Source organism: Somniosus microcephalus, chromosome 5, assembly GCF_052327205.1.
Source record: "Somniosus microcephalus isolate GS21.2 chromosome 5, FLI_Smic_1.0, whole genome shotgun sequence".
Classification (NCBI taxonomy): domain Eukaryota; kingdom Metazoa; phylum Chordata; class Chondrichthyes; order Squaliformes; family Somniosidae; genus Somniosus; species Somniosus microcephalus.
In genome coordinates, this window is record NC_140991.1 from 319201974 (window position 1) to 319224063 (window position 22090).

Genomic DNA, 22090 nt, shown 5'->3' on the forward strand with positions numbered 1-22090 from the left:
TTCAGTGCCCTTGTCCCACTAGACCTTGATTTGCTCTCCGCACTGTGCCCTTGGTGTAGCCGTCACATTCATGCACTCAAATCTATAGGATACAGCTTCGAGCACACTGCCAGGTCGGCTTAATCACCTCACGCAGTACTGCTGCTCCGTGGCTGTTGCCAAATCTTCCTATTACTCCAGAATCATCTAGGACAGCAAGAACAAACCCAAACTCCTGTTCTCTACAACAAGCCGTCACCTCCAATCTCTGCCCTCTGCTCTGACCTCCGATACTAAATGTAATGAACTTATGAACTATGTTGCATTCAAAAATCAAACAGCAGGCATCATTCAAGCTAAGGTTTTTGTTTAAACTTTCCTTTGTGGGGTCAAGAGGAGCAGAAGTGCTCCTGCGGGTCCCACGAGGAAAGTTTGGGCCTAGTCTGCCCTCGTTATTAATGATCGGAAATGTTTGTGTTATGTAAGAGCACTATACAAATGTGAGTAGTTGTGCAAAGCTTACTTACTGCGAGTACAGTAATTGTAATTCTTTGAACCATGGTTTTACAGCCTTCGGATTGTAGTATAATTTCTCTCAGTGTTTAACAGCTGTTCCCATGTGTAGACGTGTGTCCCCTACAGTTCAGAAGCTGCACTCTTTTCTATAGTCTGTCCTTGCAGAGATGCAACACGACAGTTAACACTTCCGGAATCTGCACACTGGATTTAAAGTCGTCTTGTGCAATGCTATTCAATTCTCTACCAAGTAGCAGATATTGTCACACAGTCCAGAGGTGTACAGACTAAATCTATTATTAACTAAATATATAGTAATATCAAGCACACCAAATGGCAAATGCTAAATCTATAAAATCCAGGTAGATATTACCCTTAGGAAGGCTGGGACCACTGTTGTTCACAACTTATATCAATGATTTAGACTTTGGAATCAAAAACACAATTTCTAAATTTGCAGATGACACCAAATTGGCGGGGGGAGGGGGGGAATAGTCAATACTGAGGAGGACGGCAACAAATTACAGGAGGACATTAATAAACTTGCAGAATGGGCATATAATTGACAAATGAAGTTCAGCACAGATAAATGTGAGGTAATACATTTTGGTAGGAAGAATAGGGAGGTCACTTATCACTTGGAGGGTGCGAGTCTAGGTGGGGTAGAGGAACAAAGGGATCTCGGAGTACAAACACACAAATCACTAAAAGTTGTGCCACAGGTTAATAAGGCCATAAAAAAAGCAAACCAAGCACTAGGGTTTATTTCTAGAGGGATAGAATTGAAAAGTAGGGAAGTTATGCTAAACCTGTATCGATCCTTGGTTAGACCACACTTGGAGCACTGCGTACAGTTCTGGTCACCAGATTATAAAAAGGATATAGAGGCACTGGAGAGGGTGCAGAGAAGATTTACAAGGATGATACCAGAAATGCGAGGGTATACATATCAGGAAAGGATGAACAGGCTGGGTCTCTTTTCTCTTGAAAAAAGAAGGCTGAGGGGTGACCTAATAGAGGTCTTTAAAATTATGAAAGGTTTTGATAGAGTGGATACAGAGAGAATGTTTCCACTTGTGGGGAAGAGCATAACTTGAGGCCATCAATATAAGAGAGTCACCGAGAAATCCAATAGGGAATTCAGAAGAAACTTCTTTACCCAGAGAGTGGTGAGAATGTGGAACTCGCTACCACAGGGAGTGGTTGAAGCGAATAGTATCGATGCATTTCAGGGGAGGCTGGACAAGCACATGAGGGGGAAGGGAATAGAGGGTTACGCTGATAGATTTAGATGAGGAAAGACGGGAGGAGGCTCGAGTGGAGCATAAACGCCGGCATGGACTGGTTGGGCCGAATGGCCTGTTTCTGTGCCGTATATCCGATGTAATCCTATGGAGAATTTATCCTGAAATGTTCTCTCCTCCTCTCCCGAAGGTCCACGCTGGGAAATTATATTATGGGTGCTGGAAATCCCCTCCCGTCTCACTGGAGTAGCGATTCATCACCTAAGGTCAGTCAGTGCTGCCAAGCTATTCAATAATTGGGGAGCGGTTGGGGAAGCATCACAGCCAATCCTAATCATGATGTTCACATACACATACTTCCTAACTAAAAACAAGTGAAGAAATTGCAGATCTGTTGGCCATAATTTTCCAAAGCTCTCTAAATTCAGGAATTGTGCCTTTGAATTGGAAACTTGCAAATGTCACTCCATTATTTAAGAAGGGGGGGGGTGGGTGGGGAGAAAAAAAAGGAACTACAGACCCATCAGTTTAACATCACTTGTGGGGAAGTTACTGGAATCTATCATCAGAGGCAGAGTAACTCAGCACATTCACAAATATTTGCTGAGCGAAGTGTGTCAACATGGATTTGTGAAGGCTAGGTCATGTCTGGCTAATCTAGTTGAATTTTCTGAGGTCACTAGCATGGGGGATTGTCTACGGATGTTGTTTATATGGACTTCCAGAAGGCATTTGATAAGGTTCCACACAAGAAATCATGAGCAAGAATGCAAGCACACGGAATTTGAGGTAATCTTGTGATGTGGGTTGGTAATTGGTCGGTAGGCAGGAATCAGAGTAGTGATTAGAACATGAGAACATAAGAGTTAGGAGCAGGAGTCAGCCACACGGCCCTTCGAGCCTGCTCCGCCACACGGCCCCTCGAGCCTGCTCCGCCACACGGCCCTTCGAGCCTGCTCCGCCACACGGCCCTTCGAGCCTGCTCCACCATTCAATAAGATCATGGCTGATCTTCTGCCTCATCTCCACTTTCCTGCACTCTCCCCATATCCCTTGATTTGCTTAATATCCAAATTTTTTTCGATCTCTGTCTTGAATATACTCAACAACTGAGCCTCCACAGCCCTCTGGGGTAGAGAATTCCAAAGATTCACCACCCTCTGAGTGAAGAAATTCCTCCTCATCTCAGTCCTAAATGGCCGACCCCTTATTCTGAGACTGTGACCCCTGGTTCTAGACTCCCCAGCCAGGGGAAACATCCTCCCTGTATCTACCCTGTCAAGCCCTGTAAGAATTTTGTACGTTTCAATGAGATCACCTCTCATTCTTCTAAACTCCAGAGAATATAGGCCTAGTCTACTCAATCTCTCCTCATAGGACAATCCCCCCATCCCAGGAAAGGCAATGTTCCCTGATTGGCGAGATGTGACAAGTGGTGTACCCCAGGGATCCGAACTGGGGCCTCAGCTTTCTATGAGATGTGTTAATGACTTGCATGAATGAAGAGAGAGCTGTATATCCAAATTTGCCAATGATGCCAAGTCAGGAGGCATAGCAAGTTGTGTAACGCTCAATGCCCTTCCCCACCCCACCAAATCATTCCGCCCATTGCTGGCTGCCTGTTTTCCCTGCCCCTCTCAATCGGCAAGAGGTTGTAGTCGGTTGAGAGCAAATCTCTCTCTTCCTCTTGTTGGAGTTAGTGGAAAAAATATGGAGGAGCAAATCTGCAGAGAAATTAGAGAGAGATGCAAGAACTATAGAGTAGTGATAATAGGGAATTTCAACTATCCTAATATAGACTGGGATCGTAATAGTGTTAAGGGCAGAGAGGGGGAAGAATTTCTGGAGTGTGTTCAGGAGAACTTTCTTGATCAGTATGTTTCCAGCCCGACGAGGAAGGAGGCATTGCTGGATCTGGTTCTGGGGAATGAGGTGGGTCAAGTGGAGCAAGTGTCAGTAGGTGAATATTTAAGCAACAGTGATCATAGTATCATAAGGTTTAGATTAGCTATGGAAAAGGACAGGGAGCAGTCTAGAGTAAAAATACTTAATTGGAGGAAAGTCAATTTCAGTGGGATGAGAGCGGGTCTGGCCCGAGTAAATTGGAATCAAAGATTGGCAGGCAAAACTGTATTGGAACAATGGGTTGCCTTTAAAGAGGAAATAGTTCGGGTACGTCGAGGTACCTGGATGACGAAAGAGATAGAGAGTAAGATGAAGCAGAAAAAGAGCGCGTATGACAGAGGTCAGGTCGAGAATACATCTGAGAATCAGGCTAAATATAGAAAGTTCAGAGGAGAAGTGAAAAAGAAAATAAGAGGGGCAAAGAGAGGGTATGAGAATAGAATGGCAGCCAACATAAAAGGTAATCCAAAAGTCTTCTATAGGCATATAAATAGTAAACGGGTAGTAAGAGGGGGGGTGGGGCCGATTCGGGACCAAAAAGGAGACCTACGCATGGAGGCAAAGGGTATGGCTGAGGTACTAAATGGGTACTTTGTCTTCACCAAGGAAGAAGATGCTGCCATAGACATAGTGAAGGAGGAGGTAGAGGAGATACTGGATGGGATAAAAAATGATAAAGAGGAGGTATTAGAAAGGCTGGCTGTACCTAAAGTAGATAAGTCACCAGGACCGGATGGGATGTATCCTAGGACGCTGAGGGAAGTGAAGAAAGAAATCGCTGAGGTACTGGCCATAATCTTCCAATCCTCCTTAGAAACAGGGGTGGTGCCAGAGGACTGGAGAATTGCAAATGTTACAACATTGATCAAAAAAGGGTGTAATGATAAACCCAGCAACAACAGGCCAGACAGTTTAACCTCGGTAGTGGGGATTGGAAACAATAATCAGGGAAAAGATTAACAGTCACTTGGACAAGTGTGGATTAATTAAGGAAAGCCAGCACAGATTTGTTAAAGGCAAATCGTGTTTAACCAACTTGATCGAGTTTTTTGATAAGGTGACAGAGAGGGTTGATGAGGGCAATGCGGTTGATGTGGTGTACATGGATTTCCAAAAGGCGTTCGACAAAGTGCCACACAATAGGCTTGCCAGCAAAGTTGAAGCCCATGGAATAAAAGGGACAGTGGCAGCATGGATACAAAATTGGCTAAGTGACAGGAAACAGAGAGTAGTGGTGAACGGTTGTTTTTCGGACTGGAGGAAGGTACACAGTGGTGTTCCCCAGGGGTCGGTACTAGGACCATTGCTTCTTGATATATATTAATGACTTAGATGTGGGTGTACTTGGAACAATTTCAAAATTTACAGATGACACAAAATTGGAAGTATAGTGAACACTGAGGAGGATAGTGATAGACTTCAAGAAGACAGACAGGCTGGCGGAATGGGTGGACACGTGGCAGATGAAAATTAACGCAGAAAAGTGCAAAGTGATACATTTTGGTAGAAAGAATGAAGAGAGGCAATATAAACTAAAGGGTACCATCCTAGAGGGGGGCGCATGAACAGAGAGGCCTGGGGGTATATGTTCACAAATCGTTGAAGGTGGCAGGGCAGGTTGAGAAAGAAGTTAAAAAAGCATACAGGATCCTGGGCTTCATAAATAGAGGCACAGAGTACAAAAGCGTGGAAATGATGATGAACCTGTATAAAACACTGGTTCGGCCTCAACTGGAGTATTGTGTCCAATTTTGGGCACCGCACTTTAGGAAGGATGTGAAGGCCTTAGAGAGGGTGCAGAAAAGATTTACGAGAATGATTCCAGGGATGAGGGACTTCAGCTACGTGGATAGACTGGAGAAGCTGGGGTTGTTCTCCTTGGAGCAGAGAAGATTGAGAGGAGATTTGATAGAGGTGTTCAAAATCATGAGGGGTCTGGACAGAGTAGATAGAGAGAGACTGTTCCCATTGGCAGAAGGGTCGAGAACCTGAGGACACAGATTCAAGGTGATTGGCAGAAGAACCAAAGGCGAGATGAGGGAAAACTTTTTTACGCAGTGAGTGGTTAGGATCTGGAATGCACTGCCTGAAAGGGTGGTGGAGGCAGACTCAAATCACAGCTTTCAAAAGGGAGTTGGATAAGTACCTGAAGGAAAAAAAATTGCAAGGTTATGGGGAAAGGGCGTGGGAGTGAGACTAGCTGAAGTGCTCTTGTAGAGAGCCAGCACAGGCTCGACGGGCCAAATGGCCTTCTTCCGTGCTGTAACCATTCTATGATTCTATGTAAGCACCACAGTCTCAAGCTCCCGTCGACTCTATTGAGGGGCCAGAATTGCAGCAGGTGGGACTTCAGCTCACCATTTTTTTCAGCCAGTGATCCTGCCCCAAATCTCAGGATTGGGGTCACTTAAATATGAACGGAGGCGGCCCGTGACTGTAAAGGCGCCAACCCCCACACTGCAGCTGGAAACTTAGGGAGCCTGAGGCCCAGATTAGGCTGAAGAGAGAGAGGTAGCAATGGCTCTGACTTTATTTGCTAGGGCCTTCACTAGGCCCAGAACAGGAGCTACGCCTGCTCTTAGCAATTGCAAGTCTTACTGGGCCTATCGGGGGGGGGGGGGGGCGGCGGGCTGGGCAGAATTTAAAGGATTTGCCAGGGAACCACACGCCAGCTGTCCATCACCAACCAAAACTAACAGGAAGAGCCTGGAGGCCCCATTTCTTTATGTTTTTTCAGCAAACATTTTATCTTTCTGTTCAAGATGTCACTTAGATTGGCTCAATAAAGATCAATAATATGTTTAAACAAACAGGAAACTAGAAACGTCAGTGTGCCAGCTTCTCTGTTAACTGGCTAACTAGTTGTTAGAAACCTTTACTCACCAGCCTTTTGATGACTCGAAGTAGAAGTTTCTGCTGTTTTGGATCCCTTCTACATTTCAGTGTTTCTGCAAGGGAGTCCACGTTTTCTGGGGATAGGCTATCTTGGTTTTCACCACCGTACAGCTGAACCATGAGTGATAGAGAATGCAATGAGCTCTCGTGTACATCTGGATCTTCACTGGCGAGCTGAAGATTAATAGACACTGGTTATAACATCGGTAACATACAATATATTTTGAATCAGAGGGCGTGCAATCATAAATTTCTTCCAGATCAAAGAACCCCGTTTCAAAATTCATTAACCAGCTGCTCTCAGAATACACGTACAAATTAGGTCACTTTCCCCTCTCGTGCCCCTGCCAAAACTTCACATCTCTCTTCAACTTAATACCAAACAGTGCTGCTCCTGTACGGGATTACATCAGCAGATTGAACGCCCTGAAAGTTGTAGCCATATATGTGAAAACCTTAAACAAATGGAGGTTTTAAGGAGCGACTTAAAGGAGGAAAGATAGGTAAAGAGGCGGAGAGGGTTTGGGAGGGAATTCCAGAGCTTAGGGCCCAGGTAACAGAAGGCACGGCCACCAATGGTGGAGCGGTTATAATCAGGGGTCCTCAAGAGGGCAGAATTAGGGGAGCGCAGATATCTCGGGGGGGGGGGGGTTGTGGGGCTGAAGGAGGTTACAGAGATAGGGAGGGGCGAGGCCATGGACACTTACATGGGCAGATCTTCTGCTTCTGTGCCTGGGCGTAAGGCAGCACGCAGGGGAAAGGGCAGATAGGAAAATTGGTCAGAGAGGAACACGCGTCATTGAGGCAGCTTGCACGATTTACCATCCGTAAATTAAAATGGCACGTGAATGCTACACCCAGTTTTCTGATTTGCGCTCTGCCCATACGATGCTTTATGCCCAAGCACTGAAGAGGAAAATAATCGCCCGCCCAGTGAAGACTCACAAATGAAGAATGACCATTTGGGCAAGCTCCAAGGGTTACTGCCGACATCCCTCGAGCCACACTTGACTGTGAGTCACTGCCTCAGGGTACAAGGAGAGAAAAGAGGAGCGCAAAACTAGAGACCATCAATATAAGATAGTCACCAAGAAATCCAATCGGGAATTCAGGAAAAACTTCTTTACCCAGAGAGTGGTGAGAATGTGGAACTCGCTACCACAGGGACTGGTTGAAGCGAATAGTGTAGATACATTTAAGGGGCGGCTAGACAAGCACATGAGGGAGAAGGGAATAGAGGGTTACGCTGATAGATTTAGATGAGGAAAGACGGGAGGAGGCTCGAGTGGAGCATAAACACCGGCATGGACTGGTTGGGCCGAATGGCCTGTTTCTGCGCTGTATATCCTGTGTAAGCTGGAAAGAAACTGTTATGCATTGGCATTTCAATTAAAAACATATCAGTTTCAAGAGGTGCCAAGAAAAACTATTGCCCTGGACAAATTGAATACCTCATTACTTGCTCCACACAAGGTAAAGAGAATGATCTGATCAGACCCTGTTCCAACTGGAGTCATAGCTCAGATAAAATGATGTGCATACATAAATACGAAAAGTAATTGTGGTGTCGACGCTGCAGAAGTCTAGATGCTGGACTGAGGCCAGCAGGAATTGTAGACCTCATCACATTGGTTTCTCGTTGCTTGGATACAGTGAGGGTTTTGCCGGGAGTGACACCAAAGCTGTGTGGGAATACTTGTGCGAAGTACGTTGCAGTGTGTCAACCCTGTACTGAACCAACACACCCGCGTGTGAGGATTTTTTTTGTCTTTAGACCAGTACAAACTTTGGGAAATTTGGAATCAATATTGGGGTTTAACTCGAGTATTAAATTTGATTTTAACTGAATAATTTTGGGGGAAAAAACCCAATCTTTTTACCTCATTTAAAAACTGTTTTTGTTTCAAACTAATTGATCCGACTTCTAACCTGAAAATATTCTACCAATAAACATTCCTGTTCGTTCTACCGGCAAAGGAGTTCAACACAGGATCGCAGCGAACGCGCAAACGCCAACATTCCCTCCATCCAGAAATAACGTGAATTCTTACCAGTTGAATAAACAGGCTAATTAAGTCCGTCAGGGGTTTATTGATAAGCAGAAGGTCTTCAGCAGCCTGGGTGTCCCCTCCTGTGCCCGATTTCTGGGCCTTAATGAGAAAACAGAAATAAAAAGGAATCTTGCAGCGTGTGCTCCTTTGAGATAGAAATGAGTCCCAGCAGGCGGTGGAAAATGCCACCGGAAGATACACTTCGTAGTATTCTCTGGATGGGCAAAGTGTTTCAATCCATTATTAGCTAACTGTTAATTTATGGTGCTTTACTAATATTTGTATTGCAACACAATCATTCTTGTGGCATTTCCCCCAACAATCACATTTTGCAAATAGGAATTGGTTAACTGTTTGATAACCAGAGCAGGATTTGAGTCCAGCACACACAGGTTCACAAGCACTTGTTTATCGCGACGGCAAGTAAACCAGGGTCTCATATGTACGGATAGTTTTGGTGCAGAGACAATCAAAATCAGATAGGAAGCAAATGTCGCCAATGGATGGGAAGTTTTCAGATATTTCAATACAACAGATTTTCTCACTTGTTTTTGAAGGCTTTAGGTCTGCAGGAATTTCTTCTTTGAGAGTTTGTTTATTGTTTAAACAAAAACTTCTCCTCCTGGCTCCACACCACCCGAGGGCTGCTGCCAGCTGCCCTCTCCTGTTCTCCTCCCCATTCTCCTTGGTACTTAGGAACAGGAGTAGGCTATTCAGCCCCTCGAGCCTGTTCCGCCATTCAATTAGATCATAGACGATCTGCATCTTAACTCCATCTTCCCGCCTTGTTTCCATATCCCTTTATACCCTTACCTAACAAAAATCGATCAAACTTAGCTTTGGAATTTTCAATTGACTCCCAGCCTCAACAGCTTTTGGGGAGAGAGTTCCAGGTTTCCACCACCCTTTGTGTGAAGAAGTGCTCCCTGACATCACCCCTGAACGGTCTGGCTCTAATTTTAAGGTTACGCCCCCTTGTTCTGCACTCCCCCCCATCCGCAGTACTGAGGGCTGCTCCCAGCAAGGCAGGCGGCTCAAATTGGATGGATTGAAATTATTACAACTTAGATAGATTAGGAAGATCCAGGGGACATGCATTTAAGTAAGCAAAGGACTAGGTTAGGTGTCAGAGATTTTTTCCTTTTTGCAAGGGACCCTTTTGGTTCAAACTGTTGGCAGCTTGTTCAGTGAGTGAGGATTTAATTTTTTTAATTAATTAACGGGATGTGGGCGTCGCTGGCAAGACCAGCAGTGAGACGCCTTCTTGAACCGCTGCAGTCCGTGTCGTCTTAGTATACTTCTTTGTAGCAGTTTTAAGAACATAAGAAATAGGAGCAGTAGTCGGCCATTCGGCCCCTCGAGTCTGTGCCGTCATTCAATAAGATCATGGCTGATCATCAACCTCAACTCCACTTTCCTGCACTATCCCCATATCCCTCGATTCCCTTAATATCCAAAAATCTATCGATCTCTGCCTTGGATATACTCAACAACTGAGCCTCCACAGCCCTCTGGGGCAGAGAATTCCAAAGATTCACAACCCTCTGAGTGAAGAAATTCCTCCTCATCTCAGTCCTAAACGGCCGACCCTTTATTCTGAGACTGACCCCTGGTTCTAGACTCCCCAGCCAGGGGAAACATCCTCTCTGCATCTACCCTGTCAAGCCCTGTATGACTTTTGTATGCTTCAATGAGATCACCTCTCATTCTTCTAAACTCTAGAGAATATAGGCCTAGTCTACTCAATCTCTCCTCATAGGATAATCCCCCCCATCCCATGAACCAGTCTGGTGAACCTTCGTTGCACTCCCTCTATGGCAAGTATATCCTTCCTTAGGTAAGGAGACAAAAACTGTACACAATACTCCAGGTGTGGTCTTACCAGGGCCCTATATAATTGCAGTAAGATGTCTTTACTCTTATACCCAAATCCTCTTGTAATAAAGGCCAACATACCACTTGCTTTCCTAATTGCTTGCTGTACCTGCACGTTACCTTTCAGTGATTCGTGTACAAGGGCACCCAGGTCCCTCTGAACACCTTTGGTACAACCAAGTGGCTTGCTAGACCATTTCAGAATTGTTAAATTCCCCAGCTGCCGTGGTGGGATTATGAACTCATGTCACCGGATCAATAGGCCAGGCCTCTGGATTGCTAGTCCAGTAACATAACCACTATGCTACCGTACCAAGCAAGCGTTGATGCAAGCATTGAAAAGGAAGCTGGACAAGTTTCTAGCTGAGGAGGACATCACAGAATACAAAAGGTAGGTGATATGTCTCGTGGTCATTGTGCTCTCCTGGAACTTGTTTTAATCGCCTTGGGGGTCAGATGGGAATTTCCCAATTTTTTCCCTACATTGGCCTAGAGTTTTTCTGGGTTTTTTGGGCTTCTGTATGTGGCTGCTGGTTGGAGAGTAGCACTGAACATTCTGGGGGGGATTGACAGGGTAGATGCTGAGAGGCGGTTTCCCCTGGCTGGAGAGTCTAGAACCAGGGGGCACAGTCTCAGGATAAGGGGTCGGCCATTTAAGACTGAGATGAGGAGGAATTTCTTCACCCAGAGGGTTGTGAATCTTTGGAATTCTCTGCCCCAGAGGGCTGTGGATGCTGAGTCGTTGAGTATATTCAAGGCTGAGAGCGATAGATTTTTGGACTCTGGGGGAATCAAGGGATATGGAGATCGGGCGGGAAAGTGGAGTTGAGGTCGAAGATCAGCCATGATCTTATTGAATGGCAGAGCAGGCTTGAGAGGCTGTTTGGCTTCCTCCTCCTCCTCCTAATTCTTATGTTCTTATGCACTGGGGATCACAATGCTCAGTTGCACCATGACTGTATGAGACAGGCTCGGTGGACCAGCTGGTCTTTTCCTTATATTTATACGTTTGTCTGTTCGTACTTTGGTCAGTTTTGAGCACCACATAATAAAGACAGGAAAATAAAGCCGTAGACAGCATTCAGCTTAGATTCACTAGGATGATGCCGGGGATGGGAAACTATAATCATGATGAGAGACTTGAGATACTGTGACTATTTCCACTGGAACAGAGAAGGCTTAGAGGTTTCTAAAAATATACGAAGTGTTTTGATAGAGTGAAGATTATTTCCTCTGGTCGGCGACTCAATGATGGGTTGGGGCGGCGGTGGGGGGGGGGGGTAAGTGGCTGTCAATTTAAAATGATCATTAACAGAGTGAGCACAGAGGTTAGGAGAAATTTCCTGAAGCAAAGGGTTCTTGGAGCATGGAATGATTTGCCATAGGGAGTAGCTGAAGCACAGACCAATGTATCTTTTAAGGAAAAATGGGATAAATATTTGAAACCGAAGATAGAGGACTCTGGAGAGACCAGAGCAATGGGATTTGTTTTTGGATTTCTCGAGCTAAGAGTAGGCACAGACACAACGGGGGAGTGGCTCCTTCTGTCCTATAAATGCCTGTGGTTCCCAAACCGCACTCCATTAATGTCCAATGGCCTTGTGTGTGCACCGCTATCCTGGATTGTACTGAACCCTCGAATTAACAATTTGGCACTTGTGAGTGCTGACTACAGCTGCAGTCCCAATCACCATTCCCATGAAACAAGGCCGCTTCCAATGATCAAAGCATTTTTGGGGAAACCATCTCACCAAACACATTTGTTACAGAGGAGTTTTCTTTGTTGTTCTTGCTCTTAAGGCACACTGTGAAGCAATCATCCTCTTTTGTGGGAAAAGATGAGAGGACGGCGGACATTTTTTTCAGGCAGTTGTAATGCAGGCAAACATTAATTAAAGGTTGTTTGAGGACAATACGAGTTTCATGGTGTCAACTTCAAAAGTAGTTGGGTGGCTAAGTACTCCCACTATGTCCGTTGTAATATATTTCAAGAGAGTAACTCACACACAGAATGCCATAAAAATAGCCTTAGGCGCCCAGGTGGTGTTTGCATGTCTCATGTTAATATTCACTTGTTCTGTCTGCACACCTGTGTGAGCCACAGGCTATGTAAGACCAGCTGTAGTATTAACAAAACAGTCAATGACGCATGACTTGTGGACCCCAACAGTTTATTCCACAAAAGAAATTGGGCTCACATCATTTCTTGGATTTTTAACTCCAGTACTTCTTTGATACCTGCATTTTAATATTGCAGAACCGACTGCAACATGGGACAAGAGTATTAAATAAGGCCTCGATTAATGATCCTTTTTGTAAACGAAATGGCATTAAAGTGAAGCTCATCATTTGGGCTGGAGGTGATGCTTTCTTTAAATTAATATTAAGTGTAGGAGGAGATGTCCTTAGTTTAATCAGTAGTGAGGAAATCTAGGAGCACTGAGGGAATTAAAACAGTTAAGCCTGCTGCACCTGTATCAGTCCATGCTACGGCCTCCCACAGCCTCTCTATCCCTCATAGAATCATAGAAACTCACTGCACAGAAGGAGGCCATTTTGCCCGTCGTGCCTGTGCCGGCTCTTTGAAAAAGCAGTCGGTCTCAGTCCCCCCCCTCCCCACTTTTTCCCTGTAAGTCCCTGATCCTCCAGAACCCGTCCCACTCCCTTTTAAAATTATTGATGGGATCAGCTTCCACCACCTGTTCAGGTCGAGCGTTCCCGATCCCCACAACTCTGAGTGAAAACATTTCTCCTCCTCTCCCCATTCGATCTTTTCCCAATGATTTTGAATCTATGACCTCCGGTTATTGACCCACTCGCCAGGGGGAATAGTTTTTCTCTCGATCTACTCGATCGAAACCCCTCATCATCTGGAAAACCTCTATTAGTTCACCTCTTAACCTTCTCTGTTCCAAGGAGAACAGTCCGAACTTTCCCAACCTCTCCTCATAACTGAAGTCCTTCATCCCCGGTAATATCCTGGTAAACCTCCTCTGCACCCTTTCTAAGGCCTTTACATCTTTCCTGAAGTGTGGGGCCCAGAACTGTCCACAATACTCCAGCTGAGGCCTAACCAGTGATTTATAAAGTTCCAGCCTGATCTCTTTGCTTTTATATTCTATTCCTCTGTTTATAAACCCAAGTAACCCATATGCTTTTTCAACCACCGTATCAACTTGGCCTGCCGCCTTTAAGGATTTAGGTATATGGACACCAAGGTATGCACAGATTGCTGCCTTTGCCACGCTCAGCAGTGATCCAAGGGGCCATAAGTGTGGTTGACTGTTTATGCTACACTGTTAATCACTTTCCAAATACTGCAGTATCACTGGACTGTAATGTATGTAATAATGTATATATACCTTAAGGGAGAGAACTACTTTTTACAGCTCCTGTATACTGTAGTACCGGCAGTGACCACACCTGTATATAAACCCTGAGTAGTGATCTGTACAGTTAGTTCTAGAGTAACCCTCATTCAGTAAACACCTGTTGAATCGTTCCCTGCAGTCTGTTGTATGATTATTGAAGGACACAACATTAAGATACACGGACATAACATGGACAAGAAGCTGTACCCAACCATTTCATCTGTCAGTTTTTTCTAAATGAATGAAACAGAAATATTGGCATTGAATCTCCCTAGGGGTTGTCCTGATTTCCACCTTAACTTCGGTGGGAGAACAGCAGAATCGCCAACGAAATGGCCATGTTCAACTGTAGGATAGGGTGTACCTGTAGGATTTAGTAAACATTATTAAGATTCTATAACCATTTTTGTATAACTATAATGTGAAATTGTATGTTAAAAGCCTAAAAGCCTGTATAAAATGGCGAATGGCTGAAAGCAAAGCAGGATGGGATATTATGCTAACCTGACTAAAAACCTCTGTTTTAAATTACTGAAGTAATGGAATGTAGTGCTAAGTTTATGGAGATGAGGAATTCAGCAATATTATGCTTAAAGAGATAAAAACTAGAGAGAGATAGGAGTTGGAGACATCCTTCATTGGTACAGACTACAGGAAACTCTCGTTTAAACGGCACCTAAATATCCGGAATTCTCTATTAACTGGCAAAATGCTCGCTCCGAAAACACCTCAATAACCGGCAATGTTGCCGAGTCCGAGTCTCCCGCGGTGGCCGAGTTAGTCAGTGGGGGTAGTTCTCCAAACTGCCACTGCTCGGCTTCTTGGCGCTGTCGGAAGTCGGAACACCTCAGTACCTCTGTAACAGGAGTCTGACTCTCCCGCGCTGCCGGTAGTCTCTTCTGATCCGCCATTTTACAGGGGTACTGTGTGTCTCCAATGCTGCTGGTAGTCATTGCATTGCATTATGGAAATCTCAAAAGTTGGTCCAAGCAAAAGGAAGAGAGTGGTGTTAACTTTAAAACCGAAAATTGACATATGCCAACGACTAGAAGGGGAGAGAAGCGTATCAACATTATGAATGAATTCAAAATCGGTTCATCAACAATCTACGACATCAAATCGCAGAAGGATAAGCTGCTCAAGTTTTATTCAAGCTCGGAGACATCTAAAAGTGTAGAGAAATGGCGTACGCTTCGTAAGCCTAAGCTTGAAGAGCTGGATGCCGTGCTTTATGAGTGGTTTTCTCGTAAGCGTTCCGAGGGTGTTCCGATTTCCGGACACATGCTAATCGAAAAAACGAAGGATTTCTACGCAAAGATGGAGCTCACTGACAAGTGTGCTTTCTCTGAGGGATGGTTAACGTGCTTCAAGGTACGGCATGGGATACGATGACTCGATATTTCCGGGGAGAAGAAATCAGCTGATCACGACGCCGCAGAAGAATACTGCGATTATTTCAATCGGATTGTGCAGCAACATGATTTGTCACCAGCACAGCTATACAATGCCGATGAAACTGGCTTATTTTGGAGGTTTTTTGCCAGAATCAACGCTTGCTGGGGCTAGTGAGGCTAATACTTCAGGTTACAAGAAAAATAAAGATCGAGTAACCGTGCTAACATGTGCGAACGCTGCTGGATCACACCGGGTTAAACTTCTTGTTATTGGGAAGTATAAAAATCCCCGTGCATTTAAAAATGTGAGGCACTTACCTGTTGAGTAAAAAGCTCAAAGAAATGCTTGGATGGATAAGGAAATCTTTTCAAATTGGTTCCATCACATTTTTGTTCCATCTGTGAGGGAACATTTCCGTAGAATAGGGAAACCTGAAGATTGCAAATGCATTTTATTGCTGGATAATTGTAGAGCCCATCCGCATGAATCCGAGTTGGTTTCGGGAAATATTTTCACCATTTATTTGCCACCAAATGTAACTTCTCTCATACAACCCATGGACCAGGGCGTTATCCAAAATCTCAAGTGTCATTACAAGAAAGACTTCCTACGTAAACTGATAATCCAAGATGACAATATTCACGCATTTCAGAAGGAATACAACCTTAAAGATGCCATCTTTAATGCTGCTTGTTCCTGGAACTTGGTGAAAGGTCACACTTTGAGACAAGCCTGGCGCAAATTGTGGCCTTCTGTAATGTTTGCTGAAGGTTCTTCTTCAGAGGAGGAATTTCATGGGTTCAATGTTCGTCCCAAGAGGAGTACAGTAATGGAAATGGCTGGCATGGTGAAAAATGTAGGCCCAGCAAACCCTCTGCGTCACCTCCGTGAAAGTGATATTGAGCAGTGGGTTGATGCCGATAGAGAAGTTGCTGTTGTGCATATGCTAAGTGATGATGAAATAATGGAGAATGTTTTGAATCCAAAGAAAGAAAAGGAAAGTGAGATGGAAAGTGAAGAGGATGAGATTTCTGAAGAGAAGAAGATTTCTTGGGCTAAAGCAGCAGAAGATTTTGCTTCATTTCTCAAATTTGCTGAAAGCCATTCTTGCTACTCTGCCCAAGAAGTTATGCACCTCCATATTCTGCACTCCACCTTTCTACAAAAAAGGCAAGAGTCCACTAAGCAAGCAGACATCCGGGACATGTTTAGGAAAGTTTCCAAAAGAGTTGAAGCAGTGGAAGTACCTGAAGAATCTGTTGAAGTGCATGATCCTGATGAGCCAGCTGGCATGGATATTCCTGATGAACCAGCTGACTTGGAATAAGTGTACAGTCAACCACAGTACTTTATACTGTACTGTACAGTCATTTATAAGTTTTGTTTTACTGTTATGTAATTAAAGAGTTATGGATTACCCTCAACTGGCAGTACCGTACTTAATCAAGCATCTTCCACCATCCATTTAACACAGGTGAGTACCCAATTACTGTATACTGCACATTTCTTGATTTTTTTATTTTTCTTTGTTAAAAATAACCTTGGTGGATAAGCCTCTCCATCATCCGGAAATTTTGATAAACTGGCAACACGCCGGTCCCATCGGTGCCGGATAAAAAAGAATATCCTGTATTTAGAAAACATTCCAGGAAATGTTCTGTGAAAAGTGAAGATCTAAGATAAGGGTACTTTGTTATGCATAGAGAAAAAGCCAGAAGGATCAACAAGGTCATAAGATGGCCAACGAGGGAAGCAAGACTTTTTAACCAGGTGTCAGAGGGTTAATTACTGCCACGTAGGCAAAACGAGGGGGAGAAAGGGTATAAAGATACAGGTTTTGAACATTGAAAGCTCGCACTGTGTAACCAGAGATTGATAGGAGCTTCGGTCAACAGAACACAGCAAGATCCCAAGGAAGCAAGCTTCGGTCAACGGAACACAGCAAGATCCCAAGGAAGCAAGCTTCGGTCAACAGAACACAGCAACATACATCAGGAGACTTGCGCCCCAGTTACTCGGAAGGAACGCCGGGGTTCAATGAATAGACTGTGACTATCTTCTTGTTCAGTATTACTTCTTTATACTGGCTGTTTAATGCTCAATAAACCTGTTTTACTGATACACAATATACCTGGACCCAGAGTGGTTTGTGTAGTCACGGACTGTTTTACTGATACACAATATACCTGGACCCAGAGTGGTTTGTGTACTCACGGACTGTTTTACTGATACACAATATACCTGGACCCAGAGTGGTTTGTGTAGTCACGGACTGTTTTACTGATACACAATATACCTGTACCCAGAGCGGTTTGTGTAGTCACGGACTGTTTTACTGATACACAATATACCTGTACCCAGAGCGGTTTGTGTAGTCACGGACTGTTTTACTGATACACAATATACCTGGACCCAGAGTGGTTTGTGTAGTCACGGACTGTTTTACTGATACACAATATACCTGTACCCAGAGCGGTTTGTGTAGTCACGGACTGTTTTACTGATACACAATATACCTGGACCCAGAGTGGTTTGTGTAGTCACGGACTGTTTTACTGATACACAATATACCTGGACCCAGAGCGGTTTGTGTAGTCACGGACTGTTTTACTGATACACAATATACCTGGACCCAGAGTGGTTTGTGTACTCACGGACTGTTTTACTGATACACAATATACCTGTACCCAGAGCGGTTTGTGTACTCACGGACTGTTTTACTGATACACAATATACCTGTACCCAGAGCGGTTTGTGTAGTCACGGACTGTTTTACTGATACACAATATACCTGGACCCAGAGTGGTTTGTGTAGTCACGGACTGTTTTACTGATACACAATATACCTGGACCCAGAGTGGTTTGTGTAGTCACGGACTGTTTTACTGATACACAATATACCTGGACCCAGAGTGGTTTGTGTAGTCACGGACTGTTTTACTGATACACAATATACCTGGACCCAGAGCGGTTTGTGTAGTCACGGACTGTTTTACTGATACACAATATACCCGTACCCAGAGTGGTTTGTGTAGTCATGGACTGTTTTACTGATACACAATATACCTGGACCCAGAGTGGTTTGTGTAGTCACGGACTGTTTTACTGATACACAATATACCTGGACCCAGAGTGGTTTGTGTACTCACGGACTGTTTTACTGATACACAATATACCTGGACCCAGAGTGGTTTGTGTAGTCACGGACTGTTTTACTGATACACAATATACCTGGACCCAGAGTGGTTTGTGTAGTCACGGACTGTTTTACTGATACACAATATACCTGGACCCAGAGCGGTTTGTGTAGTCACGGACTGTTTTACTGATACACAATATACCTGGACCCAGAGCGGTTTGTGTAGTCACGGACTGTTTTACTGATACACAATATACCTGGACCCAGAGTGGTTTGTGTAGTCACGGACTGTTTTACTGATACACAATATACCTGGACCCAGAGTGGTTTGTGTCGTCACGGACTGTTTTACTGATACACAATATACCTGGACCCAGAGTGGTTTGTGTAGTCACGGACTGTTTTACTGATACACAATATACCTGGACCCAGAGTGGTTTGTGTAGTCATGGACACATTATTATAAAGAGCTTTAAAAAGCTACACAGCCATTTACTGCAGTTATGGTGGGAGATTGGAATAATCCCCGTGGAAATTCAGGGCCACGGTACTTACATTAGATACTTGCTTTAGCAGAATTCACTCGCAGTTTGTACTTTTATTAGTTCAATTTCTAATGAATGCAACTCTGAAGGGGGGGGGGGAAGCACGAGTATTACGGGTCCATCACACATCTCCTGCTCATGGGTGCAACTTTCTGCTGGAAGCCAGGAAATGCAATTGGAATACCACAGCCACTCATTGCAGCTGGAAACTTACTGCCCGAGGAATGTGTGACTGTACAGCATTCTCAGATAATGACAACAATACATTATTTATAGTGTTGTATTATTGCTGGGCTACACATCTTCCCGCTCCCCCCACCCCATCCACTGTTTTTTGCTTTGGCACTGATTTATGGTCTAGTTAGGGTGAACAGTATTTGGTTTAAGAGAACAAGAGAGTGATTGCGGACATTTCTTCATGTAACGCTTCTGACTTTGCTTGTTCCTTTGATGCAGAACCAGAGATTCTGAATTTCCAGTTCCAAGGTGTGGCGTGACTGTAGTACAACATCCTGCACAGATTTTTTAGCAACCACTGATGCCACAATGCCAGGTACTCCAATTTCTGTCAGCACATCTACTTGTTTTATAGAATCATAGAATGGTTACAGCATGGTAGGTGACCATTCGGCCCATCGAGCCCGTGCAGGCTCGCTGCAAGAGCACCTCAGCTAGTCCCACTCCCCCACCCTTTCCCTGTAGCCCTGCAAATTTCTTTCCTTCAGATACTTATCGAACTCCCTTTTGAAAGCTGTGATTGAATCTGTCTCCACCATCCTTTCAGGCAGTGCATTCCAGATCCTAACCACTCGCTGCGTAAAAAGGTTTTTTCTTACGTCGCCTTTGGTTCTTTTGCCAATCACCTTAAATTTGTGTCCTCTGTTTCTCGACCTTTGTGTCAATGGGAACAGTTTCTCTCTATCTACTCTGTCCAGACCCCTCATGATTTTGAACACCTCTATCAAATCTCCTCTCAACCTTCTCTGCTCCAAGGAGAACAACCCCAGCTTCTCCAGTCTATCAATGTAACTGAAGTCCCTCATTCCTGGAATCATTCTCGTAAATCTTTTCTGCACCCTCTCGAAGGCCTTCACATCCTTCCTAAAGTGCGGTGCCCAGAATTGGACACAATACTCCAGTTGGGGCCGAACCAGTGTTTTATACAGGTTCATCATCATTTCCACGCTTTTGTACTCTATAGAGTACCTCTATTTATGAAGCCCAGGATTCCGTAAGCCTTTTTGTTGCTTTAGTTTTTGTTTCAATATAAATAACAAACTTTCCATAACACAAATCTTCAGCTTGTTAGGCAGTCTTGGCCATCATTCTCAGCCAGCCTCGGGCTCCACACATCCGACTTGTCCTTCCTATAGATATTTCTACAGACAGCAGAGGTTTTATATTGACCATTAAATCTTCATGTTACTTTGTCAACTTCAGCAAGGTTGATTGGACTGGAATCATGGTCTTTGGCAGCAATAATTCAGCTGCTGGCAGAGAATGTGCGTGGAGCATAAATAGCAATAAAATCTCGAGCGCCGTTCTTCATGTTGGCTTTTATTCCATTTTTGCGCAAGGGTATCTTTCAAATAAATTTGTTCCGACTTTTGTCTTTTTTCTCCTGCAGGCGGTGACTCTTGTAGTCTGCTTCCATGGATGGTGGAAGTCCTCTGGAACCTTCTCCACATAGCTATTCTTCATGTCTAAGCCGAGGCTGGAAGTGTGGGCAGGCTTTTCCACACTGAAAGGTGTCATAACTTGGCCTGTCAGATCCCACCAGGAGGTTCAGGAATGACACTGAACTATACCAATGCATAACTGCACCCAAGTACAGTGACGACGAGGATTGTACTTCAGTGGATGCCTGATTCTGTAGCATCAATGTACCTTGCATATACACTGGCCTATACATAAGAACATAAGAATTAGGAGCAGGAGTCGGCCATACGGCCCCTCGAGCCTGCTCCGCTATTCAATAAGATCATGGCTGATCTTCGACCTCAACTCCACTTTCCTGCCCGATCTTTCCTTGATTTACCTAGAGTTCAAAAATCTATCGATCTCAGCCTTGAATATACTCAAAGATTCAGCATCCACAGCCCTCTGGGGTAGAGAATTCCAAAGATTCACTACCCTCCGAGTGAAGAAATTCCTCCACGTCTCAGTCCTAAATGGCCGCCCCCTTATCCTGAGACTGTGCCCCCTAGTTCTAGACTCTCCAGCCAGGGGGAACATCCTCCCAGCATCTACCCTGTCAATCCCCCTCAGAATGTTCCCTTTAAGCTGCGTAGCTGCCTGGAGCTCCCCCGCAGCCGGCTTTTAAATAGAAAAAGCTGCGCATGTGCGGGAATTTGAAGGGGCCGCGCACCCAAAAAAAACAAAGAGGACATTTCCCACAACAATGGAGGGAAAACAGAAGCCAAGTTACACTAGACCTCTCTTGCCCACTTGCCCAATGAGCTGGGAGGAGAGTGCCCGTCTACTCTACTGGCCAAGACGACCCAAGAAAAGGGGCAAAAAAAATAAAATACTGAAGGGGAGAAAGTTATAAACTAGGCCTAGGACAAATAGAAATCCAGAAATAAATGGCCACTTCAGGCCTCATCTTACCTGCAAAGCAAGTCGGACAACGTTGGATGCATGCTTCAGCATATTGTGTATAATGTCAATGAGGGATAACAGCAGATTGCTCGCGGTCTTCATGCTGCTTTTATCATCCATTTCGAAGTAGAGAGCCGTGGTTTCAATAAATAAGTTACGGACATAATCAACAAGACCTGTTGAAAAGAGCAGAAACCAGCTGTGTTGACGCAATACAAACAAACTATTTAGTATTATCTGTGCACACATACTGCAAAGCACAATGGGGCCGATTTGTTATGGATGCTGGGGTCAGCGCATGTGCTAATTGTGCATCTGTGTGCCAGTACCAAATTATCCATACTACGATGGTTGTTCTTGGAAGTAAATAAATACAAAAGTCTAGAAATTCGATTAAGTCCGAGTTTGTTAATGTGTTAATAGTGGTTTTTGCTTAAGAAAGGGTTTGTTCTAGTGTCAGCCGTGGCTCAGTGGGCAGCACCCTCGCCTTTGAGTCAGAAGGTTGTGGGTTCAAGTCCCACTCCAGTGACTTGAGCACAAAAATCTCGGCTGACACTCCAGTGCAGTACTGAGG

At 44.5% G+C, this 22090-nt stretch overlaps 1 protein-coding gene and 1 pseudogene across 1 annotated transcript in view; both read right to left on the reverse strand.

Moving 5' to 3' along the window:
- The window catches only part of ulk4 (unc-51 like kinase 4), a 585662-nt gene that overhangs the window by 88694 nt on the left and 474878 nt on the right, over positions 1–22090 (reverse strand). Inside the window, exons 31-33 of the mRNA XM_085989398.1 lie at positions 21526–21692; positions 8591–8689; positions 6528–6713 (exon numbers count right to left, since the gene is read on the reverse strand). Of these exons, the coding sequence (XP_085845524.1) occupies positions 6528–6713; positions 8591–8689; positions 21526–21692 (452 nt within the window). The remainder of the gene's footprint in view (positions 1–6527; positions 6714–8590; positions 8690–21525; positions 21693–22090) is intronic.
- LOC147117911 (small ribosomal subunit protein eS21 pseudogene) lies at positions 20213–20464 on the reverse strand (annotated as a pseudogene).